Source organism: Podarcis muralis, chromosome 1 (genome assembly GCF_964188315.1).
Source record: "Podarcis muralis chromosome 1, rPodMur119.hap1.1, whole genome shotgun sequence".
Classification (NCBI taxonomy): Eukaryota; Metazoa; Chordata; class Lepidosauria; order Squamata; family Lacertidae; genus Podarcis; species Podarcis muralis.
In genome coordinates this window covers 113304711-113330014 of record NC_135655.1, presented here as the reverse complement: position 1 = coordinate 113330014, position 25304 = coordinate 113304711, and the positions used below count along the sequence as shown (strand labels likewise).

The following is a 25304-nucleotide window of genomic DNA, read 5'->3' as shown; positions in this document are numbered from 1 at the left end:
CCAGGAGGAAAAGAATAGTGTGTCCTGGAATGGAATGGAATAGACTCTCCTGGTTCAGTTAGAAGATGACTCTTAAGTCATTTGCCCTTATGAAAAAGCCATTCTAAATATTCCATTTGGCTTAGATCCAGATGTTTCACCCACTGACAGGAGCATCCTGCTAGTGGGAGCAGAACTCCGGCGGAAGGAAAGAGGATGACTTTTGCCAATTCCGCCTTCCCTCTGCAGTCCCTTGCACCCTCTGAAAATCTGTTCCAGGGGGTTAGGAGGCCTTCAAAAATGGAATAAAGGATGAGGTATTTTCAGGATAGAAGGGTGGCTTTCATTTGCAAGCAACTAAGTTTGGCTCCAACCCTTTAATTGTCCTACTTGGAACACACAAGAACAAATAGCCTATGCTCACTGAAATTAACTTTAGTATGAAGGCTGCAGGCTTATGTGCATGAACCAGGGGATTTTTAGCCCCATCCCCCATCTAGAAACATCCAGAGGCCATTGCTGAAAGTCTGGGGAGGCTCCACACTGGCATCCAACCCAGAGGGGTAGGGGCTTCAGGAGGAAGGGGAAATGTACAGGCAGAGAACCTCATCATGTGTGGGCACTCTGGTGTTTCAAATACAAAAATAAAATTTGAGACAAATGCACCCATGCTTTTTTTCTTTACCTGGGGGCTTCACTTCCAGTTTAATTTCTGCAAGAGAAGAAAGTAGATTTGCATTTGAAATTATTTCCACTTCGCGGACATCATTTCCACCCTTCCATCTTACGTCCTGTGTTGTTGTTTTTTAAGTTGAAGAAAGCATTTACTAACCTTTAGTAGTCAGATAAAGTTCAGCAGTGCTTCTTGCTTCACCTCTTGGCTCAAGACGAGCAATGACAGAATACACCCCTGAAATCACAAAGGCAATTTGTTATGTGACATTATTTTTGTCAGCAACGGGGGGTGACAGCAAGGGAAGGAAGCAAATAGTGTAACATTACCTTCATCATCTGCAGTAACGTTGTGGATAGTCATGTAATGGCAACGGCCTTCACTTCTGAAACTGTACTTTTGACTCTCCCTGAGTTCAACTTTGCCTTTATACCATGTGACGACTGCATCATCAAAGGATACCTCGCACTCAAAGGTTGCAGACTGGTATTCGCTCACCACTATGTTCTGAATGGTCTTTGTAAACTGGATGGGTTCAGCTGTTTTGGGAAACATTTTTTTGAAAATGTAACCATTATTCCTTTACATGAAGCTTCGCCTACATACACGACTCCACCAAAAAACAAAGAAAGTTATACAAAGAACTGAGCATTCGGCATTCCATGACAGCGAGTTCGTATACCGGAAGTAGATCCGAAACTTAAGATTGTTGGCACAGTGTTGTGTCAGAAGCAAGAGAAGCCAAGCCAGGTAACAATGGAAAGGGCTGCGATCATTGTAAAAACCTCAGCATAAAAGTGCCAAATATGAAATGGAGTAGAAAAATCCCTCCCATTGTAAAGTCAAGCTATAAGAATGTTCAAAGAGAAATAAGCTAAGATAAGAATGAGTACAATGACAGCATGACTGATATCTTGGGCGGTGAGGGAAGACGTATAGCAGAATTTTCTTCAAACAGAGGATTTCCCAAAAGCATTGTCTTTTCTGTCTTATTTGTCAAGATTACCCGCAAACTTGCTTATTCTTACATAAAGATATATACAAACCTTCAATGGTTAGGTCAGCAGTTGTTTCTAGATGGTCAAACCTGCAGGTATAGCGCCCCTGGTCTTCTGTTCGCACATCCTTAATAATGAGCCTGTGCATCTTCTCTGAGACTTCAGCTGAATATCTACCTCCTATCTTAAGAGCCTTTCCATTTCTGAACCACTGGGATTTTGCATTTGGAACAGAAAACTGGCAGACGAAAGAGCACGTAAAGCCTTCCTTGAGTGAAGTGTCACGCAGATGCCGTTCAATTGCTGGTTCTGTTAGCAAGTTCAAGTACATATTTTAGAAAATGCCAAGTAAAATCAAAGCTTAAGTTTGTGTTAAACAGAAATTTTGCACTTACCAATCACAGTAAGCTTAGCGCTGGCAATATGTGGCCCACAGACCACTCTGTAATTTCCTTGATCTCCAAGTTGACAATTCCTGATTTTAAGTATGTGTCGGTCACCTTCAATTCTTATTTCATACTTGTTGTTAGAGTCCAGTTTTTCCGTGCCTTTGTACCAGGAAAGTTTGATTTCTGGATAGTTAATTTTAATCTCACACTCAAACACGGCATCTTCATCTGTTACTACAGTCAGATCTTCAATATCTCTGATCAGAGTGACGGGCTGAAAAACATTTTTCATATGTTTGACTGTTTCAGAGCACAGCCTATGCTATGTATTAGCTACAGTTGTCAGCACACATAATTAAATGGTGCAATATATGGCAATAACTACCTCTGTCTGTGTAAGTCTTTGCTGAATAAATGATACCAGTTCATCAAACTCTTGTTCTTCCCTTCTAGATCTCTGTGTTACTTCAATCTCCTGTTGGAACAAAAACCATGGTTTAAAATGGTAGAAAACCTTCATGCTTTTAGCTATTCCCTTTTGCCAAAACTTTATGAAAATGAAGCAGTTCTGTATATTCATTGCAGATCTAACTTCCTTTACATGCAGGACAGCTCAACTCCAATCCTTCAAAAATGCTTAAGGTTACCCAAAGAGAACCCAATAAAAACTATTAAAAGCACATCTTTTCTACTCTACTGTCCCTAAACAATGCCTCTTAGTCTATACACCTCATGTGATGAGGTATGATTGACATCTTTTGGAGAACAACACTGAGTAGGGTTTGCTGTGAAGATGCCATGAATAAACGATCCCCAAATGTGAACCTTCATGACATCAGAAGCAACAGCTAAGTTCCAAAATAGAATATAAATCTCTGTAATTGGTTAACTGTATATCTGGAATATTGAACACACTTATTTAAGCAATAATGGCACAACACATTTCAAAAAATTACTCTGAAGCAAATGTATATGCCGGTATTTACCAGTCGATGAGTTTCTTCTTCCTGGCTTTGTTTCAGCAGCTCAAAGGCTTGGAGGAGACCTCGGAAATCGGTAATTCCATACATACGTGCATATTTTTCATATTCTTTAGGATCTACATTTTTCAGAAGTTCCATTATATCAATGGCCTTTTCTTCCTCATCTTCCTTCCTTTTAGTTGGGGTCCTATAGAAATGGCAGAATTTTTGGTGTTGTTAATAAAATATGCTCTCCGTGTTGAATGGTTCAATGTTCTGAATTGCTGAATTGCTAAAGCTATTTTTGGTCATCTGCATACTATCCCTTGCTTTTTCCTGTAAGACTAATTGCAGTAGTTAACAGTCGTCAACAGGTTTACCATACCCATTGAGTCAATCACCCATCTCCTACTACCCTTCTGAGAAAATCCCCACCGCACCCTGCCTCCTTATATTAGGGTCTGGTGACTTCTGTTTCAGTATATCTGAATAAGTGTGCATGCACAAGAAAGCTTATACCCAGAACAAACTTAGTTGGTATCTAAGGTGCTACTGGACAATGTTTTAATTTTTTTATTTATTTTGACTGCGTCAGACCAACACGGCTACCTACCTGAATCTAGAATCCTTTTTAAACTCAGCCAAGCTTACCTCTGTGTGCACAATGCATAGGTTTGCACTTAGTTAATTTTTCAGATAATTTACATTCCTTTATGTAACATGCCATGGAGAATCATAAATTACTTGTTGACAAGTTTCTCTTAATGACTTTTCTGACCAGGAAAAAGAACTTTTCATTCATGCCCTTAAAACAGCATGTCTGATATATCCCTGTAGGTCTGCTGTCACGTTGTGGGATATCTCATTCATATACAATTGGATATGGATTGAATCATGCTTAGAGTAGACTCTCTGAAATCAGCGGGACTTGTTAGTCATGATTAAGCACAACCTAAACCATAATGTTTGATTTTCTAAAACTCATGGCTGTTGTCCTCAGCATTAGAGAGTGGATCAAATTGTGGTTTCAGACTTTAATTAACACAACATTCTGTTAGTCCCTAGTGCTGAAAAGGCTGCAAAAGGCTGCATAACATCTACTACACGTTTACCAGACTGAAGTTTGAGTGTCATGGTCAGGTATAGACTGATAGACTTCAAGAGGCACGTTTAGTCAGAAATAAGTCCGGCTGAGTCCAGTGGAACACGGCTGCTATTAAGAGTTATATTTGTGGTTCAGATGCTGCCTCACCTTCAGATTAAAACTTAGAGCAATTCTGGTACTTACTTCTTTAGTTTTGCTCTAAGATCCCCCTCTATCACTTCTTGTTTCTTCTCCTCAACCTGTAGGTTGACGTTGCTGTCAATTTCACCGTGCTGATTGAAAGCCACACATCTGTAATGCCCAGAATCAGTTTTTGTTGTATCCTTTATTTCCAGCTTGGCTTCATCTCCTCTTTGCTGGATGCTGATGCGACCTCCTTGGTTGAGTTGCCTCCATTTTCCCTTCATCCATTTAACATTGGGGATGGGATCGCCACCTACTTTGGCAATAAATGTTGCAACGCTCTCTGATGAAGAAGAAAAGAAACAAAATGTGGTAAAGAAAATATCTGTCCCTGGCCAGGGGGATACAGCAGTCAACATATGCCTAATTCAAGTATTATGAAAGATGGCTATTTTTTTTTAAGCTTGGCTTACTTTCAATGACAGTGATGCTTTGAGGCTCCGAGACGAAGTAAAGCTTGCCATCAGTTGGTGCTTTCTTAGCTGCTGCTGGTGCAGCTGCTGCTTTTTCTGAAAAAAGAATATTGAGGGAATTAAGTGGTGGAGCAGAAAGGGACTACACTAAAACCAAACAACAACAACAACCCATGCCATAGATGAGACCATTGACTAAATGCACAAAATACTACCCAGCTTATGTTTTGGGGTCCTTTTGTTTATAACCCCGCACAAGTCATGTATAAAATACAGGATACCAAGGAACAACTAGCTCAGGGTATTGAAGCAAATGCATTTTGGATGGCAATACTATGAAATAATGCATGTGAATATGCAAGTCGTAGTGTGATATGCAGTCACGTGCCCAGGAAAAATAAGCAGTTTTGACCTGCTAATTTATAGGTGAAGCTGCTCCTATTTACTGTAACAGGGAGATACTGAATAGACTGATACCGGAATTTTGAGTTACTGTTTCATCACCAAAGCATTCAGTTTCACTGTACCTTTAATTGTCACTTTTGACTTGCAAGAATCAGTCCCAGCTGCATTCGAAGCTTTGCATATATACTCGCCAGAATCAGTCTTAGTAACTGCCTGGACTTCCAAAACAGCAGATCCATTAGCAAAGCTCAAGCTGCACTTATCAGATGATCTTAGCTCTTTCCCAGCTTTTAGCCACTGGATTCTGATGGGCTGCGATCCCTTGACATGGCAACTGAGCTGCAAGATTTTACCTTCTTCTATTGTTGCCGGTTTAAGAGGTTGATCAAATACTGGTGGTTTTTTGGGCTCTGTAATGCCATTCGAAGGGACAAAATAATGAAGCAAGAGAAGAAAAGATGTTAAGTAATAATTTCTCTTCCATAACAAGATACAGATCTGGGTTTGAATAAGATTATGTAGCGGATGCTGATGAATCCATTCCATTTTCCCAGTACAGTATTTATATGGTAGAAGTAGTACAAAAAAAAAATGGAGGTGTGAAGTATGCATACGTTAAGGTAGCACATAAAGCTGTTATTTTGCAAAGAGAAAGGAATATGAAAGCATTGAATTAGCTGCAAAATATGCATCATCGCCTTTTATGTTAACAGCCCAAAATTTGATGATTTCACACCAAGCTACCAAAGATGTACAAGCCAGAAAGATTGGAACAATATATTACACAATTGGTTGCAATCCTTCACCTTTGATACCTTTAATGTGATATTGTTAAGGGGGAAAAACATTTCAAAGAGTCCTTACATGGATAGTAGTTCCATGTAAGAAAAAGCAGGCACTCAATATATTGCTTATCTGATCAGACTCTCACAAATGCAGCTATATCTTCAAGTGTTGGGAAGCATTAAACACTTTCTAACTTTTGAAGCAGTCTTTAATGGATTTATTTGCAAAACATTTTTTTAATGGATGAAATTTTTATGCACTGTTAACAGTAAGTATGAGCACTAATTATTTATAAAAAAAAGCGATAAAAAGATAATATAACTTTTTCAGAAGGCCTAGCATTTACAGAAAAACATCTGGAAGATGTCTTTTTCAAACTATTTTTGCTTCTTCAAGCATGCATAAAGCGGCATTATTAAAGAGTTTAGTAAACAGCAGAACATTTTTAATAAGAGAAATGTCAAGTAATGAACAGCTTCAGAAGAATTGCCTACTATTTTCCTAATCTTACAGTTTAACTCCTGCAAGTCCTATGAATAAATAACGTGGGACTGGATTTCATTACCCAATGTAGAAAAGTAATAGCAATTAATGAGTATTCTAGTGCAATTAGACCATCAGAAAACACCAAAAGCTTATGAGCTTAAGAAGAAAGATAAATACCATGGAGACTGTCAACTGACCTTTAATAACCACAGAAGAAGTACAGAGTACACTCCCAGCCTCATTGGACACTTTGCAGGTATATAAACCTCCATCAGCTTGTCCTGAATTCTTAATTTCAAGGAGAAGAGTGTTGTTCTTGAATGATATTTCGCAATTAGGGCTTTCATAAATCTCCTGGTTATTCTTGTACCAGGCAACAGTCAAAGGCTGGGAGCCAGAAACACGGCCCTCAAGTTTAAATGTGTTCCCTTCTGTTTCTTCTACAGTTTCTGACAGCTTTTTGGTGAAGGAAGGTGGAGTCTGTCGTTCTGTCAGAAAGGAAGAAAAATCTTTGTCACCCTCCGAATAACTGTCTTCTATTCTCTTGGATTTCCCCGTTTACTGTCAGTGGCTCACATCCAGCAGAACAAACTTGCACTTGCATGATGAGACTTCCCATTCTTCTCGGTTTCCCCCGAAGACCAAGTGCTCCCACAAATCTGCACCAGAGGATTGAGTGCCCCCTAAGAACATATTTGTGGGAGTTCATGGGACTGCATGGGGAAGGAGAGGAAGGGGAAGTCCCAATGGACAAATGGAAATCTGCTCACATGCCACGGACTACCACCCAAACACTCTTCAATGCGTATTTTCAGTTTCCTCCAGTATGTCTTGTCAAAATACAGATGTTGTGATGTTTTCCAAAGCGTCACTTTGTCATTGTAGCTTGAACTCTGAGACCTCCTAGGCGAGTGGAAGGCACTCATACGAGGGGTCTCCAGAGTTTGTTGATTCCAATGCCAGGTACAGCCACCTCCTGAACTGCATAACACACTATTACAGGTCATCCTCTGAAATTCAAATGTGACTTTTTGGAAGATGCGGGGAGAAGTAAACAAAAACAAAACCCTTCCCACATGTGAAAATCTGCTCACTGTTCTTTAGAGAGAAGCCAATATGATATAATGGAAGCTGGTACAGATTAAGCACCCAGTACCTTTAATATTAAGTTGAGCTGTGCAAGAGTCCTTTCCAACTTCGTTGCTAGCATGACACGTATATTTTCCAGAATCCCCTTTGCCAACTTTCAGAATTGTCAAATGGGCTATATTTTCCACATAGCTGATCTGGTAGTTCCCTCCAGTTCGCAATTCTCGGTTATCCTTTGACCAAGTAACCTTTATTGGGCGTGTTCCAGAAATGTGGCATTCAAAGTCAGCACCATCACCAGCAACGGCGTCAACAGGTGCAATTGGGATGTCAAAGAACGGAGGAGTCTTCCCTTCTAAAGATTGGAAGAAGTAAAAATAAGGTGTAACTTTGCACATGTTAATTCAGATGAGTTACGTTGTTAAGAAAGAAACACATGGTAATTGCAGGAAGAGCCCCAAGTCACAGCATATTAATCTTTTAGGATATGCACGTAAGTAGGGAATGTGCCATAGAAACATCCCATTGATGATATCAAAGAAAAGTACATTTGACACTTGACAAACCTGTAAGGATGAGTTTGGCACTAGAAGAGGCAGTTCCAATAGCATTGGAAGCTGTGCAAGTATATTGTCCAGCAAGACTCATGTCAGTTTGTGAGATCTGCAGAGTGGCAACGTTGTTTAAGTATGACGTTTGCACATTATAGCCATCTCTTATTTGTGCGCCATCTTTATACCAGGTTACTTCAATGGGTTCGGAACCAGTAATGCCACAATCAAATGTAATTGGTAATCCAACAGTTTCGTGAATATCTCTTAATTTCCGGGGAAATGAAGGAGGAAGTTTAAGCTCTGCAAGGGAACAAATATTGTACATTGGAGTGTTGTTGACCGAATGTTTCAGTTGTTGTACTATATTTCCACTGCTTAAGATTTTTTCATAGAGATAAATAGTATGCACATTTGTAGCAACATATGTCCCCAATCTAGCTAAAGGCAGTGATGACTAAATCCCATTGAAATAAGTGAGAATGAGCTTAATTGGCTGCTAAAGTTGAATGGGAGTCATTGACTTTTTTTCAAACATTACTGATAAATAGTGAATGGCATAGAAGATGGAATTCATTTTTAAAGATTAGCCGATGTTTGATTATTCACTATTAGCAAGAACAGAAAGATTGAATCCTGTGGGCAGGAACGAAGTTACGTCATAGAGAAGTTCTAGTCAGGTCCATGACATAGATGGTTCTATAGTGAAGCATCATAACTTGTTTATATTAAATCTATGGAAATTTGCTGTTAAGGAATAAAGAACAGGTAGAAACATGGGGATCTTTTGCAGATATATTCTGCACCATGCCATCGAGGCAATAATAGTGCGATAGTGATGGATTTAAACTGTCCACACATTATTCCATATTATTACCTGCCATGCCATGCTTCTCCAGTGTGTTACCCCCTCACTGATAACCTGGAGAGACGCTCTTGCACCACAGCACTGCAAAAGTGGGACAAAACCCCTATGCTACATGAAACGTGTGGCATGAAAAGTTACTGGATTTTAGCAGGAGCCATGGGATGTGCATGGATTGGAAAGAAGCAGCATGTCCACTGTCAAAACTTTGTGGGCACAAGCAGTTTTGAAAGCCAGATCACTGCTGCAACACCATCATGAGCACACACCACCATGAAGGCACAAGAATAAGGAAGTCCGGGGTCACGGCATAGAATACATTTCCTGTTCTGACGCACGGGCACATTTTAAAAGAGCAATAAATCATTGTCTCTGGAGCTTTCAAAAGCATATTGCCATATTCACCTTGAACAGTGAGTAGTGCTGAACAGGAAGCTTCTCCAATACTATTTTCTGCTTTGCAAATATACTCTCCACCATCGTTGCTACCCAGCTGAGTGAACACCAGCGTGGCAACTTGGTTCTTAAAGTGCATTTTAGAGGTAGCAGTTGCTCTCAGTTTGGTGTCTCCTTTGTACCAAGACACAGTGATTTCTGGTGTGCCTGCAATTTGGCACTGCAGTGATGCAGAATCCCCAACTGTCACCTGAGTAGGTTCCAGGCTTCTGACAAAATAAGGTGGTTCTAGAGAAGAAGCACACAGACTCAGTTACAAAACCAGCCAGACCCTTCCACGTGTCACAACAACCATAAAGTTAATGAAAAAGGGTGGTCATTTTTACAACAATCTACAAACCTAGTATTGAGACCGTAGACTGTGAATTATCTTGTCCCGAGTCATTTTCTATATGGCAAGAATACAGCCCAGCATCGTCCAGTTTGCTACTAGAGATCTCAAGTATGGCAGATGTTTCAGTAGTGGTGATACTGTATTTTTCTGACTGTGATATATTTATAGCATTTTTCCTCCAGGACACTGCAATAGGAGGTGTCCCAGTGTATGTACATTCCAGGATTAACTGCTTTCCTTTCTCAACATTGAAGTCATTCAGTTTCTTCACAAATTTCGCTGGTTCTATCAGAAATAACACGAGAGCAAAAGTTTAAGATAATTGCCTGAGATTTGGGATTTTGTTCCAGTGTAAACAAAGGAAGCCGAAACAAAGAACAAACCTTTTACAAAGAGTTGGGTTGTGCAAGAGATTTTGCCAGCTTCGTTACTAACAATGCAAGTATAGTCTCCACTTTGGGCTGGGAGTACATCAAACAGCTCCAGTTCAGCCACTGATTCTTCCAGAGAGATGTTACATCTATGTCCAGGGGATAGTTCAACGCTACCCCTAAACCATTTCACATCAAGGGGAAGGCTTCCTTTAATGATACTTGTGAAAGTTATATTTGCCCCAGATAAAACTTGCAGAGGTTCTGGTTTCTTCACAAAAGATGGAGGTTCTAGACATATGTAAAAAGAGGTTAATGAAACATAGTTGAAAGGCAAGCAGCTGTATTTACAAAAGATATAAAGAATATAAGGAGCATGGTTTGTTTTTCTTAAAAAAACTGATATCCTGTTCTTATTATCTCCCTAAGTTTCAGTATTTACCTCTGACAATGAAATATGCATCACATTCATCAGATCCAGCTACATTAGTTGCCGTGCAAATGTAATTTCCAGCATCTGACTCTTGGACAGCATTCACTCGTAAAGAACAAGTGTTATCTGTAAGAGTTGCTTGATACTTTTCTCCACTAGTGATCTCTTCTCCATCATGGAACCAAAAAACAGAAATGGGAGGTGACCCAATTACTTTGCACTCAAGTACAGCAGATGAACCCAAGAGCCCATGTGTTTCCTTCAGCTTCTTTGTGAATGAAGGTGGTATAATGCGATCTGTGGAGCACAAAGCAAAGATAGAAACATTATGGCTTGTCTTCACAGGCTTTTTTATTTAGTTAAAAAAAGTAATAGATTCCCAAGGACTTAACGATAATTAAACTATTTATTAGCATAAGAAGTTTGAGATGGATCTTGAAAGCAGGCATATGCACTCTCTTCATTTTAGAGGCATGTCCATGGCTTCTCCTTGTGTCTCCACATCTGGTATTGTGGGTCCAATTATGTGGAACTCTCTCGTAGCCAACATTAGAGCAGCCCGCTCTCTGTTCAACATCAGGCGCTTTTTGAAGACCACCTTATTTCAGCAGGCATTTTAAGGAAGCGTTCCATCTTTAATCATTCACTTAAATTTATTTTATCTGCTGTCTGGTTTGATCGTATAGCACTTGGAAATTTCAGTGGTTAAGCAGTATATGAAATCACTGAATTAGATAAGTCCATATATCAAGATGCAGATGGGATATTCCCAAGTCATTCAACTAACCTGAAACTTGGACTGATGCTTTGCAACTGCTTTGGCCTACATTGTTTTTCACCTCAAATGTGTATTCTCCACTGTCCTCTACTCCTGTATTCAGAATCTTAAGCCCAGCTACTTTGTTGAAGAAAGTGATTTTGTATTTGTGGTCAGAAGAGAGCTCGTGTCCGTTCTTGAACCACCGAGCAGTCAGCTCTGGTGTCCCAGCTACTGTACACTCCAAAGTACAAGAATCTCCAGTTGTGACTTTCATTGGTCCTGGTTTCTCCACTATAGATGCTGGCTCTGGAATAAGATGCAAAACGAGTCACATTTGTAAATAAGATGTTAATATGTTAAAATATTTATTCTTCCGTATGCTTTTGTATTGTTGTTGTTTTTACTCTATACCAACCTAGGACTGATAAAGTAGCAAAACACTCCTGACTTCCGGCATCGTTTTTAATCTGGCAGGTATATTTCCCAGTGTTGCTTGGTTCTGCATTTACAACCTGAAGGATGGCAACTTTATCGGAATATGACATCCAGACATTTTCACTTTCTCTGATGATTTCACCTTTGTCTTTCATCCAAACAACAGAAATCGGCTCAGAACCTTCTACCGTAGCTTGCAGTTCTGCTGGATCCCCAACAACGGCAGTGGTATCATTAAGTTTCTTCACAAACCTTGGGGGTCCTGATCAAGAGGTGGAAAATATGTAAGTGATGGAAAAGAGAGTAAGATTTTAAAAACCTGGAGCAGCCAGGGGAAACATGGCAATGGAAAGTCTTTTACAAACCTTTCAGCATCACAGAGCAGATGCAAGTGTCACTTCCCACATCATTGACAGCTTTACAGTGATATTCACCAATGTCTGCCGCATCAACGTTGAGAATGTGAATGCTAGCAAGGTGATTCTCAGACAAAATCTTGTACTTTTTGCTGCTTCTTATTTCTCTTTTATCTTTGTACCATGAAACATGGAAGGGAGGAGTGCCTTGAAGCTCACATTCAAGGTGAACGTCGAAACCTTTCAGAGTCTCTACTGGCCGCGGTTTCTTGCGGAAAACAGGAGGAGCTACAAAAGAGGAGGTTTGGATTTCTGTTAAATGCAAAGGAGCAACGTTTGAAAGAACAGAGAGCACACCATTAAGAATGAAGGATTGCAATGAAATGGGAGAGAAGAGACATGCAAAGGAAATTTCCCATTCCAAATAAAGGGGCCTACTAGTGGCCTTTAATGGAAACTGATATTGGCTTGCTTAGTAGAAGACGGCAAGCCCTTGCAACCTTCTACAACAGCAAGGGTAGAGAAAGCAAAGGAAGAGCAGGTTCTGACCTTTCACTTTCAGTGAAGTACTGCTGTTCGCACTACCCGCTGCGTTTTGGGCTTCGCAAGTGTAGTCTCCACTGTCTTCAACACTCAGACCGTGCATTTCAATGACTGCCACAGAATCGATGAATGACATGCTGAATTTGTCACTGGGATGAATTTGAGTTTCACCCTTGTACCACACAATGTTAATTTCTGGAGAGCCACCTATTCTGCATTCAAATCTAGTCGAATCGTGCTCTTTCACAACTCTGGAGGAGTCTAACTTCTTAATAAACCTCGGTGGCTCTATTAAAAAACAACAACAAGGAAAGGAAATGAATACATATTATTGCTTGTGTTAATTTTGCAAGATCTCAGGAATGTGCGTCGTCTATATTAGCCATCAAAGTGTATTGGCAAAGAGTTTACGGTCAATCTACGGAGGCAAACTGATCCCTTACAAGTCAAGCCATAGAGCACTCAAGAACAGTTCAAACCACATCTGCCTCAGAAGTATATTTCATGGTGGTATGATAAAAAGACTGGAGAAGCACACATGGAAGCACAGGGGATTCTATCAGCCCCTCCTTGTAAAATTTAAATTATTTCCATTATATGCAATACTACACTAAGACAAAAAAAGGAGAAATACAACTGATAAATATAACCACAGAGGATTAGGCCCTCAATGGATGGAAGTCATGATGGCTGTAGGCTACCTCCAGGATCAGATGAGAGGCAGCAAGCCTCCAAATAGAAATGGCTGGGGGGAAACAGTGGGAGAGAGCTATTGCCCTCATCTCCTGTTTATGGGATTCCCAGAGACATCTGATTGGCCACTGTGGGAAAGACGATGCTGGACTAGAGAACCTTTTGATCTGATCCAGCGGAACTCTTGTGCACCTACCCTTACAAATACTATCTCCAGAGTTAGTAGCCCACACTGTGATCTATTTGCTTGAGCCTCCCTTCCAGCTTTAAGAAGGAGGCTGTCAATATTGCTCACTACCCCAGCAACATTTTGCTCCTCTTCCATCCTTGCGTTCCTCCTAGAATGCATGGAGACAGCCAGGAATTGACATCTACCATCACGACTGAACTGTACCAGGCTAGGGAAATGCAGTGGACCTGGCTGAACATGCCTTCCAATGGCTGCATGGGTTGCAATCCAGTGGTGTCCCTCCGCTGGACTGATTGAGTGAAAGATTCCATTGGAAGAATGAGAAGGAAATGTTTGCAATTTCCCCTCCCAGCAGCAGGCCCAGGCACCCATCAAAAGTGTTCCAGAGGGTTGGGGGATCCTTTGAAACATTGTGAAAGGTGGTATGAGAGGTTGTGGACTGCGGGGAGGGAGAATTGCTTGACATCACCTCCCTCCCTGTTCCACTGATGGAAGCCTTCAGTGGATCCAAGAGCCTTCTATCAATGGAGAGAGAAGACTAGATACAACACTGTATTTTCTTATCACACGAATAAACACCGTCTTTTTTTCTTATTCTGGACCACAGATTTCCCAGCTTAATCGCACTTCAGTGGAAAACATGATACCACAACTCAAGTGTCACATATTAAAAGGAGAGTCTATGTTCAGCCTGTTTACGGCCTAATAAATTTCCACAGGCTGCTAATTTTAAACAGGCTTGTAAGCAATAAACGAAAACCCCGGTGTGGTATTAACATGCTCAAGAAAATAACTTCAAGGTGATTTTTATCAGCTGTTACTCTAGATACAGAATGCCACCCACTTGTGCCCATTTTAGCTGGAAGATTCAAACATGTCTTTATTTTTACAAAATGGGGGAAGAAGAAGAAGAAGAAGAAGAAGAAGAAGAAGAAGAAGAAGAAGAAGAAGAAGAAAGGACAGCACTTTCCATCAAATTACCTTTGAAACTCAGCTGAGCGCCACAAGAATCCTTCCCAGCACTGTTGCTTGCATAACAGGTATACAGTCCACCATCACCTTTGCCTACTTTAAGAATGGTCAGTGTGGCAGTGTTTTCTACCAGTGTAATCTTGTAATTGCCACCAGGGCGGATCTCACGGTTATCTTTTGCCCAGCTAACTTTCATTGGCACTGAACCTGTGACATGACACTTGAAAGAACCACTTTCCCCAAGAGCAACGTCAAGGGGCAAAGGCTTCACATCAAAGAATGGTGGTTTCAGGTGTTCTAAGGAAAAGAAAGAAAATCAAAAAGTGAAAAGGCATGGCAGGACGTATTGCCTTCCCTTCAAACAGCAAACTCTTAGCCTGTTGTTACGGCCCTGTGACTTGTTCACGTTCTTTAAAACTGAACCAGCATGCAACAACTTCGGACTTAGTTGTTTACAAACCTGTGAGTAGGAGCTTGGCACTGGAAGAAGCAGTCCCAAGAGCATTGTGAGCTGTGCAAGTGTACTGGCCAGCGTGAGCCATGGAGGTTTGCAAGATCTGAAGCGTCGCTATATTGCTTAAGAAGGTGGTTTGAATGTTGTCGTCATCTCTCAGCTGCACCCCATCCTTCGACCAAGACACTTCAAGCGGCTCAGAGCCAACAATGCGGCAGTCAAAGGCTATAGGAGAACCAAGAGTCTCCTGCACGTCTTTCAGTTTTCTCGTGAATGAAGGAGGAAGTTTAACATCTGCAAAAAAATAAATTGCAGGGTATGATAACTGGCCATGCAAGAAGACTAAAAAGAATACCTGGGCCAGTATGCCCTGCACATGTGGAGAATTCCAATAAAAATAAACAGAGCCATGTTCTCTGTTCCTAACCCCTCATGCCCCCCCCACCTATATGAGCACACACAGGGAATAGGAGGTCTGTGTGTGCCTCCCATACCCTTATCCAGTCATCCCTTTCAAACTCATGCAAGTTCGGTAATTTGCAGGGTTTGGGGAAAGGAAGGAAGGCTGCACGGAGACACAGGAAGAACTCAGAGATATCTCAGTCTCCTTACAGCTCAGCCAAGCAGCTTGTGGACATGCTGAGAGCCCCGTCACCATGCCTGTGATTCAAGTGGGTCACACACTTCAGCATATTACACACAAACATTGTGTGTAATATGACAAGGGTCAATTATTTTAAAAAGAGCTATCACCTTTGATGGTGATTGTTGTCATTGAAGTAGCAAACCCAGCGCTGTTTTCTGCTTTGCAGGTGTATTCGCCAATGTCAGCGTTCTCTACCCGGCTGAAAGCGAGTGAAGCCACATTGTTCTTGAAGTGCATTTTATAAGCCTGTGTGGATCTTAGTTTGGTATCTCCTTTGTACCATGACACTTTAATTTCGGGTGTTCCAGCCACTTGGCACTGTAAAGTTGCAGGCTCTCCGATGGTCACCTCCAAGTGATCCAAGTGCTTAACAAAATGAGGGGGTTCTGCAGCAGAAATAATCATAGTCAATACCCACACAGTCAATCTAAGCACATCAGAAGATGGCACATAGTACAAGAATAGTTAACCAACTATTAAGACAGCAACACACCTATGATTGATACCAGGGCGTGACATACATCCTCCCCAGCGTCATTTGCAACTTCACAGATATATTCTCCTTCATCTTCTGTAGAACTATTAAGAATTTCCAGAATGCCTGATTTCTCTGTGGTGGTTATATTGCATTTTGGAGACTGTGTGATGTTTAAGCCGTTCTTCTTCCATGTTACTGCGAGTGGAGGAGTTCCGCTGAATGTGCTTTCTAGAATTATGGATTTCCCATGTTCTACGCTGAAATCGCTCAGCTTCTTCACAAACACAGCAGGCTCTAAGATAAAGTCATATGAAAGAAGTGGTTAAACCAAGAACTGCAATATGGGTGTCTCTCTACGTGTGTGTGTGTGTGTGTGTGTGTGTGTGTATCACACAGACATGCACACACACTTAACACATGTACATGCCATAATAATAGCATTTGGACAAACCTTTTACAAAAAGATGTGTGGTGCAAGAAGCACTGCCAGCATCGTTTGTGGCAAGGCAGGTGTAATCTCCAGTCTGGAGTGGTCCCACTTCGAACAATTCCAACTCCGCAGATGAATCTGCCAAGGTGATGTTGCACGTTTTCCCTGGCACCAGTTCTCTACTCCCCTTAAACCAGTTCACTTTGAACGGAGGAGTTCCCCTAATCAGACTCCTGAACGTTACACTCATTCCAGGTAAAACCTCCAACGGGTCTGGCGTCTTTGCAAAAGAGGGTGGTTCTAGAATTACACACAACATTTAAAAAGTTAACGCAAATGTGCCAGGTAGCTAACATCTGTATAAAACAGGTTGTCAAGAAAGCAAGATAAACACGCACGCGAAAGATTTGCAACGGATGCCTTGTCTATCCTTTACTGACCTTGCACTGTCAAAAAGGCACTGCATTCATCAGAACCAGCTACATTCTGGGCAGCACAGGTGTAGGGACCTGTATCAGACGAGTCCAGAGCATTCACCTTCAAAGCACAGACATTATCTGAAAAGCCGGTTTCGTATTTGTCCCCTGGGAAAATTTCATTTCCTCCATAAAACCAAGTGACTGAAATAGGAAGGGAGCCGGCAACTTTGCACTCCAAAACAACTGAGGAGCCCTGCACGCCAAAGGTTTCTTTCAATCTTCTTATAAAAGAAGGAGGGACGACGTGGTCTGCGTAGGAAAAGGCAACAAAGAGCCAACTTTTAAGAGGAGAAACGACAGAAGAGAAGAGATGGGCAAATGAGAAACAAAAAAGATCCCAAGCTAACCTGAAATGTCGACGGAGGAAGTGCAGCTGCTTTTCCCCACTTCGTTGTGCACTTCAAAAGTGTACAATCCCCTGTCGTTCATGTCTGCAGAGAGAACTTTAAGTGTCGCCACCTTGTTGGAAAAGCTGATTTGGTGCTTGTGGCTGTTGGTGAGCTCTCTTCCGTCCTTAAACCACTTGGCAATTAGCTCTGGAGTGCCACCCACCGTGCACTCCAGAGTAAAAGCATTGCCAGAGGTCACCGTCATGGGCTCGGGCTTCTCTAAAATCACAGCCGGCTCTGGAATGAGGGAGACAATCCAGAAAACTTGAGTTTCGAGAAAACCAAGACTTAAGAAGCAAATTAGCTGCAATGGCCAAGGCAGCCAAGATTCAATTCTTTAGAAGGGGGTGGGTGCCTGTACCAACCTAGAACTTGTAAATGCCCTGCGCATTCTCGCATTCCAGCATCATTTTTAATCTGGCAGATGTACTTCCCACTGTTGGTGGCTTCGGCACTTGCAATCTGAAGAGTTGCGATGTTATCCGAAAAGGAAATCTTGAGGTTTTCGCTTTCCCGTATTATTTCGCCTTTGTCCTTAAGCCAAACGACGGAAATGGGTTGGGAGCCTTCTACTACGGCCCGCAGTGCTGTGGGTTCCCCGGCATAGGTGGAGGTTTCGCTCAGCTTCTTAACAAACCGAGGAGGTTCTGGCAGGGAAGAGAATTCCTTACGGTAAGAAGAAGGTGGCAAGGAAGCCGCAAAAGAAAGGCAAAGGAAAGGATACCCGCAGACTTTGCACCGCGGCCGCACTCATCACTAACCTTTGAACTTCACAGCACAAGAGCAAGTGTCGCTTCCGACCTCATTTGTGGCTTTGCACTGATATTCCCCAAGGTCTGCCGCTTCGAGGTTGAGAATGTGGACGCTGGCACTGAAGTTCTTGGTTGTCACTTTGAACTTCTTGCTGCTCCTGACTTGCTTTCTGTCCTTGAACCAGACGACTTCGAATGGCGGTGTGCCTGCTATTTCACACTGGAGGGTGACATCGGAGCCCTTGAGTGTGTCTATGGGGCTGGGTTTCTTGCTAAAAACGGGAGGTTCTATAAAAGAAAGGAGACGGGGACATGTAACGGGACTCCTGGGAGGGGTTTCTTGCTAACAGGGGCAAGACATCCAGAAACAGAAGGCAGGAGGTATGCTTGTAAATCCCCATTTAGGTGCCTAAGAAGATTCTCTCTCTAGTTCTCCCCAGTGCATAGCAGGTCAGTTTTAGGTCATTTCTATTTCTAAAGCTGCAAAGTCTTGCTTGGAAACTTTGGCATCCCCCCCACAAATTCCTGTTGCATGTGGCACTGAGTTTTGCAAATAAATGCAGTTAATAAGCATGGGTGTGTACCTACGCATAACGTTTTCCACTCCCACATCTGCTATTCTCAAACTGACACCCTCAAACACATGCTCTAAACCTTCCATGGCCAAAGGTTTATTTTCTTATGGTCCTCCTTCTTATCCCTATAATTACTGTATTTTATTTTATTTTTAAACAGAAGAAATCCTGTAACTCTTTCCTCACTGTCCCCTGCAATTGCAATTCACATCTTATGCCTTATCTAACTGTAGAGTGTTGCTAGGAAGTAACAGACGATCACCTGGCAGATTGTGTAGCTGGCACACACAAGAGAAAACTGGTCCTCCTACTCCTGTAACCTCATATCTTGCATTATCACCCACTTCTTTGATCCGTTCACCTGTTGCCTCTTCTTGTCAACTTCCTAGCTATTAATCAGATGTTCGAGGAATATATCCTAACTGAGGCATAGGTTATCTTTAAACCTTTCACTGCCTGTAAACTGAATTTTCAGGGAACAGAGGGCCTTCTTGGTGGCTGCTCCCAGACTTTTTTTGGAACTCCCTACCTAGAGAAGCTAGGCTGGCTTCCTGCTTCTTGTCTTTCAGCCAGCAAGTGAAGACTTTCTTGTTCCAACAGGATTTTGGGAACTGACTGCTTTTAGTGAAAGGGCTGGTGCTGTGTTGTCTTTATGGTAATTATTGGTATGGGTTTAACAGATGTTTAGATATGTATATAGCTTTAATTCTGTCAATGTTTAATTGTTTTTTAATGATCGTTTTTCTGTGTTGTTAGTGGTTCTTATTTTTATCTGTAAGCCACCTTGAGTCCAGTGAAGGAAACAGGCAGAGAATAATGATAATAACAGGAAGAGCAAAACCACAAAATCTCCAAACTCCTTGTCCTGTCATAACTAGGGGAGAGGTTAGACAGAGTGTCACTGCAAGCAACGGAAAGCAGAACTAGAACTCCGTGCTTGACCAGTGCTTGACCAGGAGCTGGAAGCATGACAAGAAGCTTGCTAATTGGCTAATTTCGCTGGAAATATCGTGACTGCCTCATGATCTATGATTTGCTGTGATCTGCTCAGGTATAAAGACCTCTGGATTTCTGTCAATCGGGGTCCCAGTTCCTTTTGGAAGAGATTCCAAACTGGGTCCTTATTGCCTGGCAATAAACTTCACCTTCTAATTCTCCATTGTTGCGTCTGCCTGATCCTTTTATCGCCAAGCGAGTACCGGCTTACATTCACTTGCTTCAATAATAATAATAATAATAATAATAATAATAATAATAATAATAATAATAGATTTTACTCCTTTCTGTCCTGTGCTAATTCACAGTTCTGTAATTTCTGACACAGGCCAGTGATAGGTAAAGGCTGGAGGGGCCAATGATCCTCTAAGACTGCTTCTCCCACTCTTAAAATTTTCAAGACTGCTTTACTATATCTATTTGCATAGTGTCCCTGACCTCCTCATCAGCCCTGCCACCATTTTCACTACAGCCGAGGAGTCTTTGGATTTCAGACATCTCAGTCCTTTGTCAGTACTTTTGACTATGCGTCCCGAGCATTATAACATTATCATCCAACCATTTAAGGGTAAAGTAGAGGAATGCCTGCAGCTCATTGGTAGAGCATCTGCTTTGAATGAAGAGGACCTCAGATTCAACTCCCTAGCATCTGCAGGTAGGGCTGGGAGAGAGTCCTGACCGAAATCCTGGAGAGCCACTGTCAGTCAGTGAAGATAACGCTGAGGTAGATGGACCAATGGTCTGACTCCGTATGGGGGGAAAACAGAACACCTTCCAGTGCTCCTAAGGGTTGGGTAGAGTGGAGGAAGTCAGAGTAGACATTGGCTTCTAACCTTTCACTGTGACCGTTGTACTGCAGCTTGCGGTGCCAGCAGAATTAAGCGCTTCACAAATGTAATCTCCACTGTCCTCATGGGTAGCATCAACAATGATCAGCACTGCTGTGCCGTCACTGAATGCCATACGGTGCTTGTCGCTAGCATGGATTTCATGGTCATTCTTGTACCACACAACTCTGATTTCTGGGGAACCACTGATCTTGCATTCAAGTTGACATGAATCACCCTGTTTCAGCATTCTTGATGGTTCCAGTTTCTTCACAAATTTAGGAGGTTCTGCGAAGCCGGAAGGAAAGTAACATTCAATATGGAGAGGAATAAGAACAATTAAGAACACGCAAAAAAAAAATATGCAGTGGAAATCATAATATGGTATTATCAAGGAGGATAACAACAAAAATTAGTAAGTGTATGAGAAACCTCCATAAAAAATAAACAACAACTACAACAATTCTGACATTTCTGCTGAAATAAGCCATGGCACTGATTCGCTGAACAGCAAACACAGCAAAATACAGCCTTTGTTTCCTCATGCCTCCCTTAATGCCAGTCCACTACAAAGAAGGGAGATTGGCGGGAAATTAGCACCCAGACTCAACATAGGAGAACTCTTCTCCTGCACCTGTGCTCCCCAAAACAGATGGATATTTTGAGAATCAATACTTATGAGATAAGCCTCTCCCAGGTACCATAATCTGGAGGAGGGGAGGAAGGAGCCTATCTGTGCCCAGGCGTTCCATCTGCTTCCATCTCATCTGTTTGTTGACTGGCACTCAAAGCCCTCTCAAAATTTCAGCCTGGGGGTGGGATGCTAAGATGACATCCCTGACAGGTGCACGAGTGCAGAGGCCAATTGCTATTTCCCCACTCCCCTTTCAACTTGTTGACATATACTGGAGAGGTGTGCAAAATTCCTGGTAAATCCCTGCTAATGGATCAAGCTATCTATGTATATTTTCCCATGCAACTATTTTTTAGAATGTAAATTATACATAAACTGTAAATGAATCAAATCCACCTCGACTTTTACAACAGCAAAAATCAAAGAATGCTATAAAAGCTACATTTAATGTGGGCATCTGTAAATCCCAACCGGCGCGCGTGTAATTTGTCATAAGAATCCATCACATTTCTATGAGCGCAAACATTATTCTTTTGCTCTACTTGGGTTTCAAGACACAGTAAGGAGAAGAAAATAGTTTGGATCTTAAATACTTACAGATAGTTTCCTATGAATTTTTGTTAATTTGAAAGAGGTCTGCCTTTTTCTTTTTAGAAACAAAGAATTCTGTGGAAAAGAAATCCCAAGAAAATCCCTTTTCTGCATAAAAGATCCGTCAACTTAAATTCAAATACCTTTCACATTAAGTTGAGCCGAGCAAAAGTCTTTCCCAACATCATTGCTAGCTTGGCAAGTATACTGTCCGCTGTCTCCTTTGCCTACTCTCAGAATTCTCAAATGGGCTGTATTTGCTACAAAGGTAATGGCATAGTTTCCTCCTGTACGGATCTCGCGGCCATCTTTAGCCCATGTTACATGTATAGGTTGGGCTCCAGTAACATGACACTCAAAGTCAGCACTTTCTCCAACAGGAAGATCTTTGGACTCGGGTGTGATATCAAAGGAGGGAGCTTGTTTGCGTTCTGGGGAATAAAATGAAGAGGAACGATTGGATTTCTTTCGGACGCGGCAAAGCTAAATACTGTAAAATCTTTTTAGAGGTTAAGAAGAGTGGTTGAACGTAACAGATGAAAGCAAGAGAGTTGGTATGAAACTAACCTGAGACTGTGAGCCTAGCGCTAGAAGTAGCAGTTCCTACAGGATTGGTCGCTGTGCAAGAATATTGCCCAGTGTGATTCATCTCAGTTTGCAACAGCTGAAGAGTTGCCACGTTATCTATGTAAGAGGCCTGCACATTAAAGTCATCTCTTAAAGGCACACCATCCTTATACCATGTAACACTAATAGGCTCTGACCCATTTAGACGGCAAACTAATTTGATTGGGAAGCCAACGGTTTGCTCTGTATCCTTTAATTTCCTTGCAAAAGAAGGTGGGCGTTTTCGCTCTGCAAGAAAAGAAGCATGCAATAAACATATGGCTTATGCAGGCATCTGGACAGGTGAAAACATTTTTTAAAGAGTGAAAGATCTGTAAGTATGAGTTTTTAACCAATCCCAAATAAAATAATCACCTTGAACTGCTAAGACAGCCTTTGAAGAGGCTGTTCCGACACTGTTTTCTGCTTTGCAAATATATTCCCCACTGTCACTGGCATCCACTTTGTTAAAAATAAGTGTAGCAACATTATCTTTGAAGTACATCTTATACTCAGGAGTAGATCTTAATTTTGTATCTCCTTTGAACCAAGATATTGTAATTTCTGGGGTCCCAGCAACTTGGCATTGCAAAGTGGTATAGTCTCCAACTGACACCTCAAGAGGTCCCAAGTGAGTGACGAAAGAAGGAGGTTCTGAGGACACAAAGAGTCAGCATTAGGATAATGGCACCTGAACACTACAATGAAGAAACAATGAGGTTTTTAAATAAAAAAAATATTATTAAGAAGGCGCTAAAGACAGACCTAAAGTGGATACCAGTGCTTCACAGATATCTTCTCCAGCCTCATTCTCAACCATACATGTGTATTCTCCTTGATCATCCTTTGTACTGTTAAGAATTTCCAGAATGCATGACTTCTCTGTGGTGGTGATGCTGCACTTTTCAGACTGGCCTAAAGTTACGCCGTTCTTCTTCCATGTCACTGAAATCGGAAGGCTACCAGTGTACCTGCTCTCTAGAATTATGGATTTGCCTGGCTCCACACAATGGTCGCTGAGCTTCTTCACAAAAACGGCTGGTTCTGGTGAGCAATAAGAAGTCAAGTATTGGCATCAACGTTGCACAAACACCTAAACAATCCAAACTGAAAAAGTGCAACCTATACCAACCTTTTACAGAAAGATGTGCCGTACAAGACACTTTGCCAGCCTCATTAGTCACAACACAAGTATACTCTCCACTCTGTTGTGGCTCTACATCAAACAGCTCCAGGTCTGTGACCGAATCTTCCAAGTAGATGTTACATTTTTCACTTGGTACGAGTTCATTGACGCCTCTAAACCACCTCACCTTAAATGGTGGTGTTCCTCTAATAACAGCAGAAAATGTAACACTTTTGCCTGGTAAAATATCCACAGATTCAGGTACCTTCTCAAAAGAGGGTGGTTCTAAAGAAGCATCGAAAGTGACAACAGATCAGTCGATAATGAAGGAATCAAAGTTAAAATAAAACTTTCCTCAAATCACAGCACCAAGAGAATGCAATTTTGCAAGAATAAAGATTATGGAAGATTTCTGCAAAGTGTTAGGCCACTTATTGAATACTGACCTTGTACAATCAAAGCAGCCTTGGTTTCATCAGAGCCTGCCACATTAGCAGCTTTACATGCATAAGTTCCTGTATCAGATGAGTTCAGTGAACCAATCTGCAGACTGCAAACATTGTCTGAAAATGAGATTTGATGTTTTTCCCCACTAGTGATTTTATGTCCATTATGGAACCAAGCAACTGTAATGGGAAGGGATCCAGCCACTTTGCACTCAAGAATCACTGAAGAAGCCAGTACACCATGAGTTTCTTTAAGTTTTCTTGTGAAAGAAGGTGGAATAATCCGATCTGTGTAAGAGGAGGTAAACAAAAGAAAATGAGGACCTCACAAAGGAGAACCATTTCCTGGTGGGAATACAATGAAGAGAAGCAACAGAACTGACCCAGAACATCAACGGAAGCTGTGCAGCTGCTTTTGCCAACATTGTTCTGCACCTCAAAAGTGTATAAGCCACTGTCTTCCATTTCTGAATCAATAATTTTAAGTGTGGACACTTTGTTGTAGAAGGTAATTTTGTATTTGTTGCTAGTTGTTAATTCTTTTCCATCCTTAAACCAGCCTATTGAAAGTTCTGGTGTTCCACCCACTTTGCACTCTAGGGTACAAATGTCTCCGACGGTGACTTTCATTGGTTCTGCCTTCTCAGTGATGACAGCTGGCTCTGGAAAAAGATTCAAGCAATATCTGCCTGTGAATATCGTTGTCTCCTTAGCCACATGGCTTAATACTGCAATTACAGAAATCACTTCTCTAAAGCCACAGTTTTCTGCTTTGGAAAGGAGCCACTACAAAGCTATTAACGGCTCTTCTTTTCTAGAATCGAGAAACACAGTAAACACCACCGTGCCACTTATCTGTCTCCCAGAGAAGAGGAGCTGACTGCCCAACCAATAGGAGCAGACCAGTATGAAACCCCCAAATAGTTACCTGAACTATTTGCTTCAGAACCCGTTCTCCAATACTCTGTAATGCACCATGTACACTGATGGCATGCCCCTCCCTCTCTCATCCTCAAGGCTCTGAATGTTATTTAGCCTTCCCAACTTTTAAAAGTAACTCTCTCTTTTTTAAAGAAAATAAAAAACCAAGTTTGTGTCATTACCAACCTAGAACGGTTAAAGTAGCTATGCACTCTCGGGTTCCGGCATCATTACTGATTTGACAGATATACTTCCCAGCGCTTGCTGTTTCTGCTTTGGCAAGCTGCAAAGTGGCAACATTTTCCACGTATGTTATTGTCCTGTTAGCACTTTCTCTGATGACCTCTTCTTTGTCCTTGAGCCACGTCACCGAAATCGGCTGAGAGCCTTCCAAGGTGGCCTGCAACTCTACTGGTTCACCCACCACAACAGTGAGGTTGTTAATTTTGGTCACGAATTTTGGTGGTTCTGAAGAGGAGAGAGCCAATGGGCATCAAGAGTTCCAACAAGAATTGTGCATTTCTATA

At 41.7% G+C, this 25304-nt stretch overlaps 1 protein-coding gene across 1 annotated transcript in view; it reads right to left on the bottom strand.

Annotated features, from left to right (window-relative positions):
• Positions 1-25304, bottom strand: part of TTN (titin) — a 289919-nt gene that overhangs the window by 170271 nt on the left and 94344 nt on the right. The window contains exons 67-105 of the mRNA XM_077916555.1: positions 24964-25245; positions 24240-24518; positions 23857-24144; positions 23417-23695; positions 23050-23328; positions 22660-22938; positions 22246-22533; positions 21822-22109; positions 20460-20741; positions 18065-18343; positions 17669-17950; positions 17262-17540; positions 16876-17163; positions 16457-16735; positions 16021-16299; positions 15635-15913; positions 14888-15175; positions 14437-14724; positions 12579-12860; positions 12039-12317; positions 11654-11935; positions 11266-11544; positions 10488-10775; positions 10058-10336; positions 9681-9959; positions 9290-9568; positions 8035-8322; positions 7536-7823; positions 6577-6867; positions 5230-5517; positions 4703-4798; positions 4290-4572; positions 3026-3209; positions 2425-2514; positions 2046-2313; positions 1699-1959; positions 982-1191; positions 812-889; positions 665-691 (exon numbers count right to left, since the gene is read on the bottom strand). Coding sequence (XP_077772681.1) covers positions 665-691; positions 812-889; positions 982-1191; positions 1699-1959; positions 2046-2313; positions 2425-2514; positions 3026-3209; positions 4290-4572; positions 4703-4798; positions 5230-5517; positions 6577-6867; positions 7536-7823; positions 8035-8322; positions 9290-9568; positions 9681-9959; positions 10058-10336; positions 10488-10775; positions 11266-11544; positions 11654-11935; positions 12039-12317; positions 12579-12860; positions 14437-14724; positions 14888-15175; positions 15635-15913; positions 16021-16299; positions 16457-16735; positions 16876-17163; positions 17262-17540; positions 17669-17950; positions 18065-18343; positions 20460-20741; positions 21822-22109; positions 22246-22533; positions 22660-22938; positions 23050-23328; positions 23417-23695; positions 23857-24144; positions 24240-24518; positions 24964-25245 — 9984 coding nt within the window. The remainder of the gene's footprint in view (positions 1-664; positions 692-811; positions 890-981; positions 1192-1698; positions 1960-2045; positions 2314-2424; positions 2515-3025; positions 3210-4289; positions 4573-4702; positions 4799-5229; positions 5518-6576; positions 6868-7535; positions 7824-8034; positions 8323-9289; positions 9569-9680; positions 9960-10057; positions 10337-10487; positions 10776-11265; positions 11545-11653; positions 11936-12038; positions 12318-12578; positions 12861-14436; positions 14725-14887; positions 15176-15634; positions 15914-16020; positions 16300-16456; positions 16736-16875; positions 17164-17261; positions 17541-17668; positions 17951-18064; positions 18344-20459; positions 20742-21821; positions 22110-22245; positions 22534-22659; positions 22939-23049; positions 23329-23416; positions 23696-23856; positions 24145-24239; positions 24519-24963; positions 25246-25304) is intronic.